Source organism: Euphorbia lathyris, chromosome 3, assembly GCF_963576675.1.
Source record: "Euphorbia lathyris chromosome 3, ddEupLath1.1, whole genome shotgun sequence".
NCBI classification, from domain to species: domain Eukaryota; kingdom Viridiplantae; phylum Streptophyta; class Magnoliopsida; order Malpighiales; family Euphorbiaceae; genus Euphorbia; species Euphorbia lathyris.
This window is the reverse complement of record NC_088912.1, coordinates 91,870,311-91,886,245: the sequence shown is the minus strand read 5'-3', so window position 1 is coordinate 91,886,245 and position 15,935 is coordinate 91,870,311. Positions and strand designations below refer to the sequence as shown.

Here is a 15,935-nt window from a genome sequence, read left to right as displayed (position 1 = left end):
CTAAAATTTAGATTTAGAACTTGGTAAAATGCACTAATTTTTTTAATTTGGATTTATCCAACTGATATAGATTGTATTTTTTATTTTTATTTAACTAAAGTTAATTTATGGAGTTAATACTTCATTAAAAAAAATAAAATCTATAATTAATGTGCAGAAAACATTTACATTCTCCTCTTTATATGCCTATGTCTTGACATTTTATCTTATTTTAGAAATAAAAAAAATAAGACAAAGATAATTCTCTCATACTCTTTTTTTTCGTCCCTTCATTTTTGTTTTCTACTCCTTTTGTTTATTTCGTGTTCTTGCTTTAGAAATTGAAGAATATATAATTATTAGAAAATATTAATAAAATCAAGGAAGTGATATCTGTGAGCATAATTGATATTGTATAGAATGAAAGAATGAAGAACAAATTGATTGAATGTCCTGATGGTATATTATGAAATGAAAATAAGGGAACTCATCACCTTAATCTGATTCAATTGGATGGGTTATTGTAACCTAATAAATAATGAATTCGAATATTTTGATGATCATGAAATTCCATTAAACAAAATGATTATCATCAAAATGAATTTGTATCTAATTCTTATGATTTTTTTGGTATGTAATTAAAGTTTTTTAATTCAAAGGCTAAATGTGTGTGTGTATATATATATATATATATAATATATTGAATGGCTTAAAGCATTGTTTGGCCGTTGACGTATCCAAAATTTGTGTATTTGACCCCTGACCTATTATTTGGTCACATTAGGCCCCTGACCTATCCAATTAGATAAAATCTCACCCATATTGAATGGAGAGTTAACTGTGTTGGAATCCGTTAATGACGTGGCAACAGTCACCAATGAGAAAATGACACGTGGCACCCAACAAAAATCTAATTTTCACTTAGATCAAATAATAAGGCGGTGGTGGAGTCTGGCGGCTTTCCCGGATCGTATGAGTTGATTGTGGGTTGGGAAATACTTCGTAGTCCTTGGAATCATAAGAAGAAATTAGAGGAGATAGTTGAAGGAATCGTATGCGGAAGATGAATGGAGTTGAAGAAGTCGAAGTAAATTTTTCAGTTTTTAGATTTTTAATGTGTTAGTAATTTATTTAAAAAAATGTGTTAGTAAATTTAATGTTTCCTTATTATTTGATCTAAGTGAAAATTAGATTTTTGTTAGGTGTCACGTGTCATTTTCTCATTGGTGACTGTCGCCACGTCATTAACGGATTCCAACACAGTTAACTTTCCATCCAATATGGGTGAAATTTTATCTAATTGGATAGGTCAGAGGCCTAATATGACCAAATAATAGGTCAGAAGCTAAATACATAAATTTTGGATACATCAAGGGCCAAAAAATGCTTTACGCCTATATTGAATTGATAAAGTCTATTCATGTGGAACATTAGAAAAGTATTGATGGTAATTTTTTATAGGGTTAAGGTGCAAAAATACCCCTAACGTTTTGGGTCAGGAGCAATTTTACCCCTAACGTCTAAAATGGTATAATTTTACCCCTAACGTTTGTAGCCAAGAGCAATATTACCCCTAACGTTGATAAACCGGATCAATTTCAGAAATAATTCATCAAACTGTCTTCTCGGTCATGAATATTATCATCTACATTTCACATGTGCGTCATTTTATCAGTAACAAATCATAAACAAATGTTGGGATGTGAAAAAAATAATAAAAAAAATAAAAAAATATACTGTCTTTTGTACGAATTAGATAAAAAAAATCAAAAAAATCACCGAATTTATAAATATTAATCTCCAATTCTATTATTAAATTATAAAAACATGAAATCGTTTTTTTTAGAATGAATTGATATGCAACTTGTACAAAATAATGAACAAAAATATCTGTGTTTTATAATAGTGTCTGAAATTGACCCAAATCACCAACGTTAGGGGTAAAATTGCTATTGGCTACAAACGTTAGGGGCAAAATTGCACTATTTTAGACGTTAGGGGTAAAATTGCTCCTGACCCAAAACGTTAGGGGTATTTTTGAACCTTAACCCTTTTTTATAACATAATAAATTGATGTTGCTTTCATTTTAACATAGAGATTGTAATTCTTTTGTATCACAAACATAATATTGAATTTTAGTTATAGTTTAATTAAATTTTTGGTTTTTCATTTTATTCTAATATATTTCTTAATTAATCTCATATATTATTATTATTATTTTAAAGAATTTCAGTTAAAAAACAATATGAAAATGTATATATTACATAAATCACTAACTTTTATAAAAATAAATAAATCATTCACTTTTATTTTAGTTAAAATTTCTATAAACAAAATTAATCAATTTTTATTTTCTAAATTAATTTAATTTGATTTGAATTATCAATAAAAATATATATTAAATTAAAATATACATATATAAAATATATAACACCAAAAAAACTTAGTCTAATTATTCAATATAATTTGTAAAAATAATTAGATTACTATTACAAAAATGAATACAAAAATAAAATTAAAAAAAAATATAGAATGAAACATCGAAAATATTGATGCAGTCTATAAAAAGGTTTAAATGAAAAGAAAAATTAACTATAAAATCAATTATAAAAAAACAAATACAACTATTTTTTAAAATTTTGAGATATTAATCCCATCAATTTGAAAATGATTTTTACTTTTAAATAAATGAGTTGTTATACTAAAACAGAGAAAAAATACTTATACAATGTAGGTTCATTTAGACTATTACAAACTACTTAAAAAGAATAAGTAAACAATTATATTATTTATAAAGAAAACTCACTATTATATTATTTCTCAATACAAAAATTTACAAAGTTTACAAAGCAAAATATTATATGAAGCGAAATGCTGTTCGAATCAATATACTCAATCTTTCTAATAAAATAAAATATTAACTACTTATTACTTTATTTTACAATCTAATTAATTAAAAATATTATTTTTAATACAATTACTATCCATATATTAAATTTGTCATTAACTATTTTTTTAAAAATAAAAAATTATATAAAATTATTTTTTAAAATAATATTTCTTTTTTATAAATTTAAATTATTTTAAAATAAAATATCATTTGCATATATATAATTAAAAAATATTAAAATATTAAAAATTTAATCGATCCGTGGGACAAAACTAGTTATTATTAAATTTTAATAAGAAAATTTACAATGCAAACATAATTTAAAGCCACCATAAAATTAGTTAAACAATATTATATAATCCATACAACGCGTGAATCTTTAAATAATGTATACATATTTTAAAACAATGAGATCCAATAAATACGATTCAGCCAAAATGAGTAACGTCTACGTGATATGGGAGGAAGAGTCAAAATTATACACTTAGCATCAAAACTGACTCTACACTATGATATATGGTTTGATAAGTAAATTACATCAATGATAGAGGTTCAACGCCTTACCACTCAAATCAACCCTCATTAGTCTTTTCGTTAATTAAAGGCAAACAAAGACTATAAAGCTTGAGACTAAAGGCAAAGAAAAACTATATAAAGCTTGAGATTTCTAGCTTCGTGATTTCCCAAGGCATTCAAGCTTTAGCTTCCTCAGTAGCTGATTTACAAGGCTCTGCTTCTTTCTCTTCTTCTTCTTTTTTGATTTGGTCGTCTGAGAATTTTGAAGCCACAATTATCAATATCAAGAGTATAGCAATACATGCTAAAATACATTTCAAGGTACTAGCAATTTTTCTATATGGAGAACGTGAACTTTATGGTCACAAAAACAGAAATATAACAGAAATATAAGTAGTATATTTCACTTTGAGACAGTGGCGGAGGAAAAGGCAGTCAGGAGGGTCCATCCGCCCCGACTCCGGGGAAAAAGCAGTCAGGAGGGTCCATCCACCCCGACTCCGTTCACTCAGATTTTGTTGTACGAATTATGCATATCAGAATACTTCAGATGGTCCCCATCTTAAATCAAATTTGAGATACGTCCCAAAGTTTAGTGTAACAAACTAATATATCATTCCATAGATAGCTTGTTACCATTGTTTTGAGTTCATTTAAACTGCTCTTCAATGAAATTAAGATATAAGGAATGGCTTAACTTGAAAGTTTCACTCCTTCTAATCCCCTTGTTATCCGCCAAGAGGAATTTTAATCTTAACATCAATCATAAATGGTACAAAACGATCATAAATGGTACAATTAAGGATCTAACATTCGCAATTTGAACCAATTTCAAACATTATGAAAAAGAATCCAAATCATAAATGGTACAATTGAGGATCTCGCAATTTGAACCAATTTCAAATATTATTAAAAAAATCTAAATATTTCATTCCCGTGTACACCAAAGCAAAGAGTTTGACATTTTTTATGAGTTTGAAGTGACACGCCTTTAAAATGTATGTTTTTTCCAATGCATATAGAAAAAGTGATAAAAGTCCAAACAAGATGGGAACAACATAATGACGAGTAAATTTATGTTTTTATTTGCTATTGAGTTCTTATATTGAGCACCCGGTCTTCCATGTCACTTGGAGGACCCCAATTCACATTTGGACACTTGGAGGATGACCCCATTTAATAATTAAAATAGTGGGACCTTTTATAAAGATTATGAGTCCATATTACACGTGGCAAAACATGTATGGAAGGTCCTCCATTTCACATGGTGAACCGGATTCTAATCATTTCCCCTATTAATAATGCCTGAACTTGATTCAATTTGTTAATATTAGACCCTCAATTGTAAATGGTATTATCCCAAAACGTCAGGAATAAATGATCGTTCCTGAACTGTTAACTACAGCTTTTTTTTAAGATAATATTATTGATTCTGTAATCAAAACCCAATTTCCATCTCAGGTGAAGCAAAAACAGCACAAGATCCACATTTAACAACTCAAGTTGGGAAAAAAAGAAGCAATAGACTTGGAAAATCCATAGTGTTAACTCACCGAGAAATCCATGTCATCAAAATCTGAGCGACCTTTCTCTGTTAAAAGCAACAGAAGAAGAAGACTCAAGGTTAATAAAGCTACATGAACATTACATGAGAACAACATCGGTTATACATCAACAACAACATTTACCATTCTCGTCTTCTTCATCGACCCATTTGTCCCAGTCAACTTTGATAAAAACAGGAGGCTTTCCCTCCTGCTTAATCAACCTGCTCCACCACTTCTTCTCTTCTTTCTTTATAACATAGGCAATGTTTCTCACCCCAATGCTGTACTTGCTTTCCTGCAGAAAAATCCAATATTTAGTTGTTTCTTTCAGTTTAAATTGAAGTTATGCAATGTAACCACCCGATCCCTAGTAGGTAGGGCCGGGATGAACTGAATTTTAGGATGATGGTGAGTGGGATGAACTGAATTTTAGGATGATGTTGAGTAGGGGTGCAACTGAGCCGAACCGGAACCGAGACCGAACATGGGTATGCTCGGCTCGGCTCGAGAAGTCGGGCTCGGCGCGAGCTCGAGTCTGGAATTTTGGAGTTCGTGGGAGCGGCTCATTTTGAATTTTTTGAAACAGTTTTAAATATACTTCATTATATCCGATTAACATTTTATTATTTAAAATCAGTTTTTAATGAAAGAATACTAAATTTAAACTCTAAAAACCAAATATAACATATACAACAAATTTAAATTTTAACAAAATAATAAGATTAAACAAATATAGAATCTAACCAATTCAAATTTAACATTTAGTGTACAACCATATAGTTTCAAAGAGTTTTGAGCCAATCATTTATGTGTGGTCAAAGTATAAAAAAACTAATAAAAAATTACATAATTAAAATGTATTTAAATTAAAATTAAAAATCAATAATATATATAATATTAATAAAAAAAACCTCGAACTTGCTCACGAGCTTTCGAGCCGAACCAAGAAAACTCGGACTCAGGTTCATTAATGCTCGAGACGATCTCGAACTTGAGCCGAACCCAATCGATCCGAACTTTGACCGAGTCGAGCCCAATCGATATGAACTTTGAGCAAGCTTTGACCGAGCCAAATTGCTCGAGCTCAAGCCGAGTCAAATCGATCCGAACTTTAACCGAGCCAACTCAAACAGTTTGCGAATTAGACAGGCTCGTTTGCACCCTAATGGTGAAGGGATGAACTGAATTTTAATAAGATGTGTTTTTAATATATCTCCGTTTAAAACCATAAGTTCCAATCTGTTACATGCAAGATAGTGGATATGATTTAACTTCAAAGATATGATGATCATCTTACCTTTACATTGACCTTATCGAACAGATCAATTTCAACCTGATAAGGGACATCATCTTTTGTAGCAGAAAAGATGAATCTCCCTTCTGGTTCAAGCATCAGCTTTACATTTTTAGCATCTGGCAACTCAACCGTTATGTAAACTTGGTCACTTCTCTGAGCCCATTTCACAACTGGGTGCCGGCTGCAATAAAAGCACACATAAGGAGAATTAAAGGTGAAACCTTAACTAGGCAGAGATGTGCAAAGTACATATACCAAAAGGAACAACTTGATCAAAAAGAGAATACAGACATAATTGAAGGAGAAGATGAAGGCTTACCTCATTTTTTGAAACAAGAGAAGAAATAGAACAGTAAAAGATTGTTTTAGTGAGGTATGCTAAGGAAGAAGTCATAGTGATCATCCTTATATTGGCAGCAGAGAGCTGAAGAAAAGGTCGAACATTCCAGAGAAGTCAGGTGCTTTCTTTCTCTTCCCTCTATATTTCGAATGATTTTGCCACTATTCGGGCAAAGGTGGAAACTTTATAGCTTTCAACTGGGTAGTCATATTAGGTCAAGCCCATTATAAATTAAAGGGTTAAGGTGTAAAAATACCTCTAACATTTTGGGTCAGGAACAATTTTACCTTTAACGTCTAAAATGGTGTAATTTTATCCCTAACTTTGGAAGTCAAGAACAATTTTATCCTTAACGTTGATAAATTGGATCAATTTCAGATACTATTATAAAACACATATATTTTTGTTCATTATTCTATATCAATTGCATAATAATTCGTTCTAAAAAAAAGATTTCATGTTTTTTATAATTTAATAATAGAATTTGTCAATTTGAGATTAATATTTATAAATTCGGTGGATTTTTTGAATTTTTTTTGTCTAATCCGTATAAAAAGACAGTATATTTTTTTATTTTTTTTCACATCTTTGTGATTTGTTACTGATAAAATAACACACGTATGAAGTGTAGATAACAGGATTCATGAACGAGAAGACAGTTTGATGAATTATTTCTCAAATTGACACAATTTATTAACATTAGGGGTAAAATTGCTCTTGGCTTCCAACGTTAGGGATAAAATTGCACCATTTTAAACGTTAGGGGTAAAATTGCTCATGGTCCAAAACGTTAAGGGTATTTTTGCACCTTAACCCTAAATTAAAAACTGATTCAATTATATAAAATATATAGATTATCATATTCCATTTGGACACCCTTATTCATTAAATTTACAAAAACATCTTCCTTTTTCTATTTTTATGTTCTTAACAAAATATTTTCTGATATATCACAACTGGTATATCAAACGTATTTTCTCTTTTAGGGCTTGATTGGATGAAGGGTAGGGAAGGGTTAATAAAGGAAGGGTACGGAAGGGTAGGGAAAGGTAAGGAAATGGAAGGAAGGGGAATTTCTAACCATTCCAAACCCACCAAATTGGAGGGTTCAAAATTGGATGCAATTTATTAAAAAGAAACCCTTCAAAACCCTTACCCTCCTATTTTTTTTTGTTCCAAACATGGGTTTGTAGAAACCCTTACTAACCCCTCCTCCTCCCAAACAAGGGTTTCTATCAACCCTTACTAACCTTTCCATTACTAACCCCTCTAAACCCTCCATCCAATCAAACCCTTAATTTTTTGATTTCTAATAATGCATTTTTTTATGATTTTTAATATTAATAAAATGTATTTTTTTTAATATTTTCCTGAGTTTTTTTTTTATATTATTTTGTATGTTCTAGTTGTTTCTATATAGTGAATATTAAATTTAGAAACAGCCTAAAACATTAATCCAATTTTTGATAGGGATACACTAATACGTATGTACATAACAAGGTTAACTAATATTAGATTCATGGATCTCAAGGGGACAAAAATATGTCAATTCTAAATAATTGGGTCTTAATCAATTGCTGGAGTCTCAAAAAAAATAATTATCAAAATATCTAATTTATGTAACAAAAAAAAATCCTTTAAAGAAAAATCTAATTTATATTTTTTTATTGATAGAGAAAAGATACAAATTAGAGCTATTTTTAGATTTGTAAACTGTAATTCTAAACATACTTACAATTGTTAGCAGAGTGGTTGACTAGTTGCATACTTAGTAGCTGAATTCTTAAATGTTGCTCTAATTTATGCTGTTGCTAAAAATAATTGAAATATAAACCCAGGGTAAATTAAACTAAAAGAAAACTTAATTTAAATTAAGCTATGAGCATTTTGCACAAAAAATGATGTTGATTCAAATGCTCATAGCTTGCATTCCTCCCATTAATGGCAACATTCAGTATATGATTGTACAAAATTCTGGTGAGGAACTACATACTTGTTTATGATTCATTTCATCTGGTTGCACAAAAGCAAAGAGTTAGACAAAAGCTATACAAGTTTGGTTGCTCATAAAATCTATACTAACCTCAAAATATGAGCAACTGGCATATACACAAACTAAATTGCCTAAGCAACTTCAGTCGATACTCCTAAGCACATTCACAAGTTACCTTCATGGTATTCTAGACTATGTTTGCATAAGAAAACGCACCTTCCTGGATCGCTTCTTATCGTCTTGTCCACCTAAATGTGGATTTCTAAAGCATGATTTTAGTTTAGGCATGGGAGCTACAAACTTGGATTGATTTCTCTTTTCCTCATGCGGATCGAGCCAAAACAGGACAGTTGCTCCACCAAATAAACCTTTCTTCTTCTTGGCATACTGATAAGCAGCTACTGCATCAATATGGTGTAGGAAAACCACCTGGGCAGACCCCAGGCACTCGAAGACTTTGGTTCTGACCAAATCTATTTGCCCAAATCTACGAAATTTCCTCACCAAATCCTTCTTGGATGGAAGACTAAAATCCCTAGGGAACTTCATGTACAGAAATTGACAGCTTCCGTACATAGTATGTGCTGCTGATTGCTTATCTCTGTTTGGCTTTTTCTCCATAGAGATCTTTCTACAACTAGAAGCTGCATTCGTGCTCTCATGCCTACTGGTGTCGACAGAAATGTTACAGTTGTCTCTGCTATGATCTATCTGGATAGTATTTTCTGATTTCTGAGCTTCTTGTGGCATGGATGATGGTGCATCTGAAGTAACTAAAGGAAGCAGCAACTTCACCATAGAGCTCTCTCTAGAAATAAAAGCTGTATTGATGCCATCTTGTCTACTGCTTTCGACAGAAATTTTATGTTTGTCAATGCTAGTGCTATGCTCCATCTGGATAGTATGCGGTGATTGCTGAGCTACTTGAGGTGTGTATGATAATGCATCTGAAGGAACCACTGGAAGATGCAACTTATTCTCTGTAGAGCTCTCTCTAAATCTAAAAGCAGCACAACTGCTCTCTAGTCTATTGGATTCAACACGAACATTATAATTGCCACTGCAAGCAGCAGAAGGCAGGCAATATCTTGTTTCAACACTATCCTTGTCATTTTCCTCACATCTGGAACTGTTTTCTACTACAGCATCTGTGCAATTGTAACAGGACAAAGGCATTCTGTTGGAGAACTTCAAAGAAAGATCAGAAAAAGAAGGCACTGATATCAGAGATTCCAATCCACATATAGAGCGCCCAATTTCACTTCTCTGACTATCATCAGGAATTCCATTGATTGAAGAGAGGGGCATACTCTTATACAACTTAAAGCGAAAATCAGATTCAACAGAATGATCATACTGCCTCAGGAATTCAGAGGAATTTGACGGAGGGGGAGCGGAAGTATCCCAACAATTCTTTCCATTACCCTCTACACTTGGCTGACACAATTGCAAGTCACTGCTACTCTCACTGCATTTATTAATTTCAAAATTGGAGACAGCTTGGCATCCCAAATTTCTGATCGGCATACAGTTCCGTTGCAGCGTGCTTAAGCATCCTTCCCTTGTATAATTATTATCAAAAGCAAGATATTGCACATTTACCAGCATCCTATTCAATGATTGTGTGTTGGCATGGTTAACTTCAATCCACGATCCACTGTTAGGTTGATCCGCATTCAAGGATTCAAAGCCCAACTTTGAAACACCAGATGATTGAGCACCTGAAGCAACATACACATGGGAAGCACATTCTTAAAAACAAATAAAGATGTAATCTACACAGTAGTTCACAATGATTGAAACTGGTCATGTCCATTATAGAATATAAGAGAAGCTAATTGCACAAGGTAGGCAAATGAACCTATTTTTATCAGTTAATCTCATCAAGTCAATAATGAAAATGGCAACACAGTAATCATAGACTGATAAAAACAAGTACTTTTATGTACTCATCACATAAAGGATTTTGGACACACCTGTTGTAGGCAATGGAGAATTCGAAAGCCGTTCCTTCGTTGCTTTTAAATCTAGAAAACCCTTCCGCTCAGCAATTAGGTAACACCGAAAGACATTAAGCTGGGAAGCCATAGTTACGGTACTGACGAAATCCGAATCTCCAACAAAGGGTGAAACCGCCAAGCCATGAACGAGACTCAACAAATCATCCGGCCGAAATGCATCCCTTCTACTCCTGCTCCGCTTATAAATTTTACCTCCTTCTGGCGATGGACGGAAATGACAAGGGCATTTTAAGCTGTAAGCGGCCCGTCGAGCGACCAATTTCAAGGCACTGTCCAACAATTCCTTCCCTCTACTACAGTTTTTAAGTGTTTTAGTCAGTAACTCAAAGTTCTCTGCAAAGGAGAAAACTTCCGTTTCTAAGAAAACCCGAGGATCCTCGCCGTCGTTGAAGAATGAAACGGCGACTCTGTGGCCGTCGATGCTTCGAACCAAACCAGGCCACCATTTCTTAGGGAATACTACTCTTGCCCATACAATGTCTCCCCTTCTCAATCTCATACCTATATTTGGCCAAACCAGCTCTGCCTAATTTCATTGCTATGGACAAGATGGAGCCATAAACCCTAAACTGAAATTTGAATTTGAGATAAGGATGCCATTCGCACTTGCTTTTTGCTTTCAAGGGTCTGTTCAGATTCCCGGTAAAAATTGCAAATGATGTATTAATTTTATTTTTTTTTTTAAATTTCAGGCAAAATAAATAAATAAATATAATTTTTTGAAACAATAAATAAATAAATAAATATAATTAAACCAAAATTTATCTGTTTTAAAGGTATCTCATTAATTATTTTTTTATATTCAACTATTGATCATTGATTTTATTACGGATTAGACTATTATTTAATTTTTTCATCGAGTTTGGGTTGCATACATCATTAGAGTCATTTGGCCTGTTGAAATGGATAAATAAAAATAAAAGTTTATTTACTAGGAGAAATAAAAATAATTAAAAAGTATAAAGAAGTTATAGAAATTAATTTCGAGTAGGTTCTTCCAATCTTGATTTTCTCCTCTTTAATTTCGTGATTTCCTGCATCAGAATCGCCAAATCGATCTTCTTCCGTAATACCAAAATCCATTTCCAGTAGGTTTTTCCAAACTTGAATTCCAGCTTAGAAAAACCTATTGGAAATCGATTTCTGTATTTTTTATTTTTTATTTTTTACTCTTTTTCCCCTAGTCAAGAAACTTATTTTTTTTTTTATTTGTTCACATGGAAGTAAAAATGTCCACATCAGCAGGTTGAATCCTTAACGGCGCTTGTCGTCCACATTCGATGCAAAAGTTAAATAAGAGTTGAATCCATACAAAATTAATGATCAATAGCTCAATGTGAAAAAATAATGTATGATCCTTAAAACAGATAAAGTTTAGGGGCCTAATTATGTTTTTTTTGCCATAATTTTATATTCTTGTACACTTAATTCGGTAATCTCTATTTTTGAACAAAATAACTTCCATTGAAAAATAGAGGGTTATTGAATGTCATTTCCCAAGAATAGTGGTTATTTGTAACTTTTAAAAGTACAAAGGGAAATGTGTTAAAGTATCTCCAATAAAGTGATATGACTCTAAATTATCAAATTTAGCTAGTAAAAACAAATTTTTTCTTTCTTTCTTTCTTTCTTTAAGGAAAGAGCTTTTGGAGAAAAAATAGGATCTTGGAGAAATAATAGGATCTTGTGATAAATCCTCTTGGCGATTAACCTTGCGATCGTCGTTCGGTCTCCCAATGGAGACCCTTCAGCCGCCCGTCTTTGGCCGGCCGCCGGCTGACCCCCCGAATCCGTTTTCTTCTGATCCACAGGGGCCTTCGTGGTCGAGATTGAATCCTGGTGCGGAGCCACCACGTAGGAACTGGAGAGACCTATTGCTGAATAAAGAAGTGATACGGGATTCCAAGGTTCGTGAAAACCTTCGTGAGAATGGGAAAGTGGTGATTACTGTTGATGAGGCGAATCCTTTATACCCAAAGGTATCACTTGACCCATCCCTGAAACAACAATTAACAACTCAATGGAATAGTGCCCTAATCATTAAGCTGCTTGGGACAAAGCTGGGATATATTACCTTGCACAAGAAGGTTTCAGATTTGTGGAAGCCGATTGCCAACTTTAAGATGATGGAAGTTGGGAATGGTTTTTATGTTGTTAAATTTGATGACCCCCTGGACAGAGAGCATATAATACTGGATGGACCTTGGATTGTTCAAGGAAATTATCTAACAGTGCGTACCTGGTCCCCCACGTTTTCTCCTTCAAACTCCCTGATGGAATCTACCATTGTGTGGCTTAGGTTCCCTCAAATACCATTATTCTATTATAATCAAAATGTTCTTTTGGCTATTGCCGAAGCTATTGGAAAGCCTATTAAGGTCGACGATAACACGACCTTTGCTGATCGTGGTAAGTTTGCAAGGGTCTGTGTTGAGATTAACCTGCTGAAACCCCTTATTGCTTGTTTTGATCTTGATGGGATGGAGCAGAGAGTAGAATATGAAGGGTTACATACCGTGTGTATTGGTTGCGGTCGTTATAGTCATCTTAGACAAGTTTGCTCCTGGCCGAGTGTCAATGAAGTTTTGTGCACAAGAGTGGCACGAGCTGAGAGTGATACAATGGAGCAGACTAAGAAGCCTATAATGGACCCTGTGATTGAAGGAAACAATAGTGAGTCAATTCTGATTCCCGCTGCTACTATTTCAAGTCGGGAGGAGCATGAGTATGGACCTTGGATGGCTGTGCCCCGAAGGAAGCAAGCTTCTCGTGTCAGAGTCCCTTCTAAGCCGCTTGCTGTTGACCTTGGGAGTGTTGATGTGGATCCCTTTGAGGGAGTCCATTCGGATTGGGGCAATAGTAAGGAAATTGGTAGCAAGGTCTTTGCTAACTCAGGGCTAAATGAGGCTGATGCGAGTCGAAACAAGAAAGGGAAGAGGTTGAAAATGGTTACAAGTAGTAGCTCTTTCGTGAGCAAGAACTCTTTTGGGGACTTGGCTGGCCCTGAGTCGAATGAGGCCAATAAGGCCTTGAAGTTGGCTCCAACTGGCTTTGATGCAAGGAAAAATAAAGGTAAACGGATTCAATTACAGTCGGATGCTGGGGGATAGACTAGCGGCCTCCATCCTAGTCAAAGTGAATGTTTGGCTATTGGTAGGATATCTGAGGAGTTAGAGAACATGGAAGGAGTTGTGGAAGAGAGGTTGCACCTCCCTAGATAAGCGTTGTTGGTGCTCTTTGCTTCTCTTTTTGTTTTTTCCTTTAATACGTTTTGTTATTTGGAATTGCTTTGGCGCTGAAGGAAGGGTCTTCCAGAGGTCTCTGTTTCATCTTATTAGGACCCATCGTCCTTCTATTGTTGTTCTTCTTGAACCTAGGATTCCTGGCTCCCGTGCTGACCAAATTCGGAAAGGTATGGGGTTTAGTTCTATGGAGATTGTGGAAACTGATGGCTTCAGGGGAGGGATTTGGATGTTCTGGGATGCTGCTGAGGTGCTAGTTGATGTTCAGTACAAAAATTACTAGTTTATTCATGCTTGTGTCACTATCCTGGTTGGTAGCTCAAAGGGAGTTAAGTTTGAGCTTACTGCTATTTACGTAAGACCCCAGGGCGTTGCTAAGAGTCAGTTTATGGCCGATATGGTGAGTGTGAAGTCCTCTGTCAGACTTTCCTGTGTTATTGCAGGAGACTTCAACTGTATTAAATCCGCTGAGGAAAAATAGGAGGCTCAAGTGTCTCTGCTTCTCGTTGTGATTCTTTTTCTAATTGGATTAACTCTCTCCAGCTCATTGATGTGGGGTTTGTTGGCCCCCTTTTACTTAGTTCCGCGGGTGCTCCCCTCGCACTCGTGTAGCCTGTAGGTTGGATCGGGCTCTGTGTGATTCTGGCTGGAGGCATTTGTTTCCTAACGGGATTGTTCGGCATCTCCCTAGACACAACTCTGACCACACGCCTATTTTGATTGATGTAATGGATGGTAACCCGAGGCATAGTCGCACTCTGTTTAGATTTTAGGCTGCTTGGGCTGAACACCCTGGTTTCGCTGCTGTCCTTAGAGATAACTGGGATGGGTCGAATGGGTTGGTAAAGGGCCTCCAACATCTGGCTTCTAGTCTTCAGAATTGGAACTCTAGCACTTTTGGTAATATCTTCTATAGAAAGAAAAGGCTTATGGCTCGTCTTGATGGTGTTCAAAAAAGGTTATGCCAGGTTAATGAGGGAGGCCTGTTTAAACTGGAAAGACGACTGTCTAATAAGTTGTCGGCGGTTCTTCTACAGGAGGAACTTCTTTGGTTCCAGAAATCCCATGTTCAATGGATTAAATATGGTGATCGGAACTCCAGGTTTTTTCATACTATGACCTTGATCCGTAGGAGGAGAAATCGCATTGATGGCCTTCAAGATATTGGGGGTGAGTGGATTTGGGATGATAGTCGTTTGAAGCAGCTAGCAATTAGCTACTTTCAGGGGGTGTACACGGATGACGTGAGGGGTAGACCAAAGCTCATGACTTGTCAGAGTTTTCCGAATTGGAATGCTATGGCCATTGATGGTCTAAACAGGTTGTTTTCTACTGAGGATGTCAGGAGAGCAGTTTTCGCTATGCCCCCTTTTAAAGCGCCTGGCAAAGATGGGTTCCAGGCTTTTATCTACCAAAAGTTCTGGGACATCCTTGGGCCCACTACTTGCACTTGTGCTCTGAAGGCGCTCAATTCGGGAGTTTTGGAGGAGGGTTTGAACACAACCCTGATTACCCTTATTCCTAAAGTGGCCAATCCTGTTAACCTGACCTAATTCCGGCCCATTAGCTTGTGTAATGTGCTGTATAAGGCCATCACTAAATGCTTAGTTCTGAGATTAAAAGAACACCTCCAGTATCTCATTGGCCCCGTGTCAGAGTAGTTTTGTTCCAGGTAGGCAGATTTCTGATAATATTATTCTTATGCAAGAGGTTGTGCATTCACTTAAACGAAGATCAGGTAGAACTGGAGTCATGATCCTTAAGCTTGATCTAGAGAAAGCTTATGACCGCATTAATTGGGATTTCCTCCGTGATACGATGGTGCTTCTTAATATTCCTCCTCATTGGGTGGACTTGATTATGACTTGTGTTTCCACTCCGCGTATGTCAGTTCTGTGGAATGGAGAAGAGTCCCAGGAGTTCAGCCCGAACCGTGGTCTTCGTCAAGGGGATCCTCTGTCCCCTTATTTTTTTGTGCTTTGTATTGAGCGGCTGAGCCATCTTATTGGCGATGCCATTGGGAATGGGAGCTGGAAGCCGATACAGGTGTCTAGAAGAGGTCCTAATCTCACTCATTTGATGTTTGCCGATGATATCGTACTGATGGCG

General features: G+C 35.0%; 2 protein-coding genes across 2 annotated transcripts; both read right to left on the bottom strand.

The window, feature by feature from the left end:
- Nucleotides 1–3,235: 3,235 nt before the first annotated feature.
- On the bottom strand, nucleotides 3,236–6,949 carry LOC136223930 (co-chaperone protein p23-1-like). The gene is made up of 5 exons (XM_066012108.1): nucleotides 6,550–6,949; nucleotides 6,231–6,411; nucleotides 5,075–5,228; nucleotides 4,940–4,977; nucleotides 3,236–3,639 (listed from the first exon to the last, which is right to left on the bottom strand). The coding sequence occupies exons 1-5, from the start codon at nucleotides 6,552–6,554 to the stop codon at nucleotides 3,538–3,540; spliced, it is 480 nt and encodes a 159-aa protein (XP_065868180.1). The 5' UTR covers nucleotides 6,555–6,949; the 3' UTR covers nucleotides 3,236–3,537.
- A 1,097-nt stretch (nucleotides 6,950–8,046) lies between these two features.
- LOC136223929 (uncharacterized) lies at nucleotides 8,047–11,210 on the bottom strand. The gene is made up of 2 exons (XM_066012106.1): nucleotides 10,540–11,210; nucleotides 8,047–10,284 (listed from the first exon to the last, which is right to left on the bottom strand). The coding sequence occupies exons 1-2, from the start codon at nucleotides 11,081–11,083 to the stop codon at nucleotides 8,756–8,758; spliced, it is 2,073 nt and encodes a 690-aa protein (XP_065868178.1). The 5' UTR covers nucleotides 11,084–11,210; the 3' UTR covers nucleotides 8,047–8,755.
- Nucleotides 11,211–15,935: the final 4,725 nt, after the last annotated feature.